At 41.4% G+C, this 4,669-nt stretch overlaps 1 protein-coding gene across 1 annotated transcript; it reads right to left on the bottom strand.

Annotated features, from left to right (window-relative positions):
- Window positions 1–668: 668 nt before the first annotated feature.
- LOC113472327 lies at window positions 669–2,614 on the bottom strand. The gene has a single exon (XM_026832020.1). It carries the CDS (start codon window positions 2,124–2,126, stop codon window positions 684–686), a length of 1,443 nt encoding a protein of 480 aa, XP_026687821.1. The 5' UTR covers window positions 2,127–2,614; the 3' UTR covers window positions 669–683.
- Between the last annotated feature and the right edge of the window lie 2,055 nt (window positions 2,615–4,669).

The following is a 4,669-nucleotide window of genomic DNA, read 5'->3' as shown; positions in this document are numbered from 1 at the left end:
ATCAAAGAATCCCATATATTACTCGTACTACACTCCTGTATGCATGATAGGTACAGAAATATATTTTTGATTTAGTTTCATCATGAAAATTTTCTGGGATAAACATTCTAAATCCCTCAAAAGTAAGGTAGAAGAGATCTTTGACAACTGATAAATGTTTAAAACTGATGATGGTATAGGATATTGAAACAAGTTTGCCTTATCTTCGAACATAAACCCTAAAACAAAGGCTTTCCCTTCACTGTCTTCAATAATATTATGTACCTGCATAATCTCATCCGACTTTGTTAAAATATAACAATCTTTTTCAGAGTAAGAAAATGTTTTTAACTTCCATGCAGAGGAATTGTATACTCGGAATTGTTTACAGCAATTGGAATTATCAATCAAAGGCCCATTTGTATGAGACAGTAGAAATTTTTTAAAACCTTTAGCTCGAGGAGGCATTAAAAACAAACCTTCAGAATGCCTTTTGACAATTTGTTCGAGGGGCTTTTCTCTTTTCCTCAGAGCATTTTTAATTTTTTGAAGAAAATTCTCAAATGGAAATGTACTATAAGAGTCAAGGCAACCAAAAACCTTATAATCATCATAGACATGTAAAAGTCCATGGACATTGTGTGAAACTAAGAAAGATCCATATATTTGTGAGAATGTATGAACAAAATCTTGCATCATTTTTTTTATTTAGCAATGCAACCATTGAATGTGGAACATGGATTTAAAAAACAATGACAAGCAACAGAGAGAAGCATGAAGTTATCATATTGCTCCTGCTTCAAAAGGCCATGAAAACAGCACATACCAATGTAAATTAAAAATGTTCTGAACTCTATCGCTTTCCACCTTTTAACTTCACTAAAGTCCCTACATTTACGACCAAATTCACAAGGTGTCATAGTTGAAAATGTAGCAATCCGTTTGTTCATTTCAGTGACAGATTTTTTGGACATTCTCAGATTATGAGGAGCATTAAAAAGTAGTAACATTAAAAGTTTTTTAACAACTCCAATGCAAATTAAATGCAAATAGTCCAAGGGAAAGGCTTGTACAACGTTCAGTTGAGGAATTTCTATTATAATGGAAGTTTCATCGGTATGATGATAGCAAGTATCAACTTTATTTACAAAGTCATCATGGTTTCTCAAAGGACCAATTTTGATAGGAAATGTAACTCTGCCACATTCGTATTTTCCAGATACTGTACATTTTGAGCATGAACTATATGCTCCATGACCTTTGGTCTTTAATATGTATGACTTTGCAACAGCATCACAAGCAAAAAATGATACTTGAACTGTGAAAGATTTCCCATGGAGTTGAAATCCCTTAGAATGCAGTATTTTTACTTCTTCAACAAATGGTTTTAGGAAAAGGTTACAATCACTAGGTTTGTCATCACCCCAATATAATCCTATCATAAACACACCATTATCCCTGATGGGCAAGCAAGACCCTAAAATGGGCCAAAACTGACTCTTACTCGATTTTGACAAGGGGAGGCCGTCAATCCCTATAGCTAATTGTATAATACTCGTATTTGTATTGAAAGTCTGAGTTTTGAGATTTTTTTCGATCCCAAAGTGATAGTATTTACCTGGTGGGACATTGTCAATCCCTGAGCAACGTCTTATACATCCAATTAAAGACCTGCTATCTTTTGGTAGTCCTTCAACAAATTGGTCCAAAAATTGGAGCAGCATATCTAGTTGATTCAATTGGAGTCCACTATTAGAATAGAAGTCAACTAACCCTGACTTAAAAGATTCTAAGGAAAAAGGAATTCTATGAAGTAATTTGGAATCTGGAATTTCACACAAATTTGGTGAATGTTCAGATCCCACAGAAGGTGATACAATATTTGCTGTTGTAGCATTGTTGACAACCATTTTTGGACATGTTTTGTTGTCAGAACAAGGAGAACCAGTTTCAGAAATAATATCATTGGAATATGTTTGTGATACAGAGATAGAGGACCCAATAGAAGTAGATACCTGTGTTGTGCATGCTTTCTCTGTCTGCCTCCTTTTGTAACAACCCATCAATTTCTTTTTGTGTCTCCATTTTGTAGTTCTGCTTTGCACTTTACTAAAATTGTGGGGTTCAATGTTTTTTGTTGTCTTCATATTGTTGTAGTTGTTGTAGCAGCACAGAATCAGGATTGTCAAACTGTTGATCTTCTTCCTTCAATCTGTTTAAGAAGGTCTGACCTCTTCCTGCCTTTGATGCGATTTCTGGCTTGGTCTAGGAAGTCTCTTATTACTTTGATGTAGTCGTGTCTGTTGACTAAAAGGAACTTACTGGTTTCAATGGATTCTGAAAAGAAGAAGAAAAAAAAATATATATATAAGGATAATTTTGTCATTGAAGGTAAAATATACATTTCCTTGTTAAGTCCATGCTTATATTATAGTGTGCATAATTAGGGAGGCTTACTTTGTAGTAAATGCTATCATTTACCAAACTAAATGCGGGATCATGACTAATGTACTAAGAGGGTGACACAGTATGTTGTCCAACATAGTCACTAGTAATCCAGGTAACATGGGCCTATGTCCAGCTATGGGGATCTATTTCCCTTTTAGGACCTGTGTCCAGCTATGGGATCTATATCCCTTCTAGGACCTATGTCCTCCTCCAAGGTGGAATCTACATTACATCAATGAGTCCCAGGGCCTATGCCCCAGACGGTCTCCAACCACCCCTTACAACCGTCCTCTTGCCTCCGTGAGGAACCCTATGGTCCTCAGGTGTGTGGTGCCCTATGGCCCACGGCTGTGTGTGACGCCCTATGGCTCACTGCTATGTGTGACGCCCTATGGCTCATGGCTGTGTGTGACGCCCTATGGCTCAAGGCTATGTGTGACGCCCTATGGCTCACGGCTATGTGTGACGCCCTATGGCTCACGGCTATGTGTGACACCCTATGGCTCATGGCTTATGTGTGACGCCTGTATGGCTCAAGGGCTAATGTGTGTGACGCCCTATGCTCAACGGCTATGTGTGACTCGCCTATGGCTCACGGCTATAGTGTGTGACACCCTATGGCTCACGACTATGTGTGCACACACCTATGGCTCACGGCTATGTGTGACACCCTATGGCCCACGGCTATATTGTGGCACACTCTGGCCCACGGCTATATCATGACTCTAGGACTGATTTTAGTGACCTATAATGGTGTACTAGCGGTTCAGTGCTGTATATTCGGCTGTGCGGAGATACGCGTTTGCTAGGTGCACTTAACTTCAAGATTCTTATGCTATTACGGAGGAATGGCCATAACTCAGTGTTTTAAACAAGAAGAGTCATAAATACCTAACTCTAACATAGGTACTTACCAATGACGTTACTTACTGACTAATTATTTGTAATGTTTGGAATAGTTCGTCACGTCACTGAAAGCCAACTGCGTTGGCCTTCCAATGCTGTCTGGTCCTGTATTCCTCCACCTGGCTCGCGCACTCTCAACAACATCGACGAATGAGCAGTGCCGCATGACTGTCGCCTATTTCGGGATGGCCTACGGCAATCGTCCCGTCGGTCAGACGGGTACATGCCGGAGCGCGTATGTGCGATTCGATTACTAGATCATACGATGTTCAGAATGTCCGGGGTAAGCGTTTCAGTCGAGATCTTCTTTAGATGGTCGGAATTGCTCTGCGACTTCTTTCCTCTCCTAACTCGCGTCCGTTGTATGTCTGGGTTAGTCTTAGAGCGTGCATTCTAATATAGATGGACTGAGGCCATGAACTCTGCCTCTGTGTGAGCAGGTTATGCCATAACGGTCGGTGCTGCCTGTAGAGATGTCGGCGGTTCGCTGCCTTAGCGACGTGTCTTGTGGACTAGGGTTCGAGCTGCGCGTGGTGAGGTGCAGGATTTATGACGCGCGCTGTCGTTCAGGCGCGGGCTCGGCGTCTGTTGTCATGCGAGGAATCGAGACGTGAAGAGGATCGCTTGCCTCCTGGATTATTTTGATTTCTCGTTCTCCTCGTGACAGCACTGGATTAGTGTCATCCTGCTAAACACACTTATCTTATATGTGATCTCGTGCACCCTATCGCTCCGCGCCTTGCTGTTCGATATATGCGGCTCTCTTTGCAATAGTACGGATCTGTTTTCGAGTAGTAAACTTTCCTGAGTCGGTCCGCGAGCGTGTGTGTAAGTGATAGAGATATGTTTCTTCTGTGTATATACCAAAAACTTTCATCATTTGAGCGCTCTGGTGGAAAGTTCCGCCTTCTCTCGTTCGTTCATATATTAATTGTAGGCCGCCTGTGCAGACATCTGTCTCTATCTGTGGTTCCTGGAAATGGTTCCTTTGCAATCATATAAGCGATGTTGGCAGGCTCACCAAAGTTCACAACGAATGTCTGCTGAGTATCGTACGATGTCTTGGCTCGTACGAGCTGTGCTATAGGTATTCCGCCCAGTCGGTTATATAGAAGCTCCTACAGGAGATAGTTTTCGGTATAGTCGACTGCAACCAGAGCCCTTAGCTGCAGACGATTTATTTGTACTGCGAGGACTCCGAATTCAAAATCTATTCGTTCACCTCCTCGCAAGATATACCTGTGGAAAAATCTCCCGCTGTCATTCCAGGGGAGGTCATAGAAGCTGCACAAGATGTTTGTATCTGGACCAAGTAGCGGAAGAGCTCTCGTCGACA

The sequence above is a fragment of the Diaphorina citri genome, unplaced genomic scaffold, assembly GCF_000475195.1.
Source record: "Diaphorina citri unplaced genomic scaffold, Diaci psyllid genome assembly version 1.1 scaffold4783, whole genome shotgun sequence".
Classification (NCBI taxonomy): Eukaryota; Metazoa; Arthropoda; class Insecta; order Hemiptera; family Psyllidae; genus Diaphorina; species Diaphorina citri.
The sequence above is the reverse complement of the archived record's forward strand: the minus strand, read 5'-3'. Positions and strand labels throughout refer to the sequence as shown.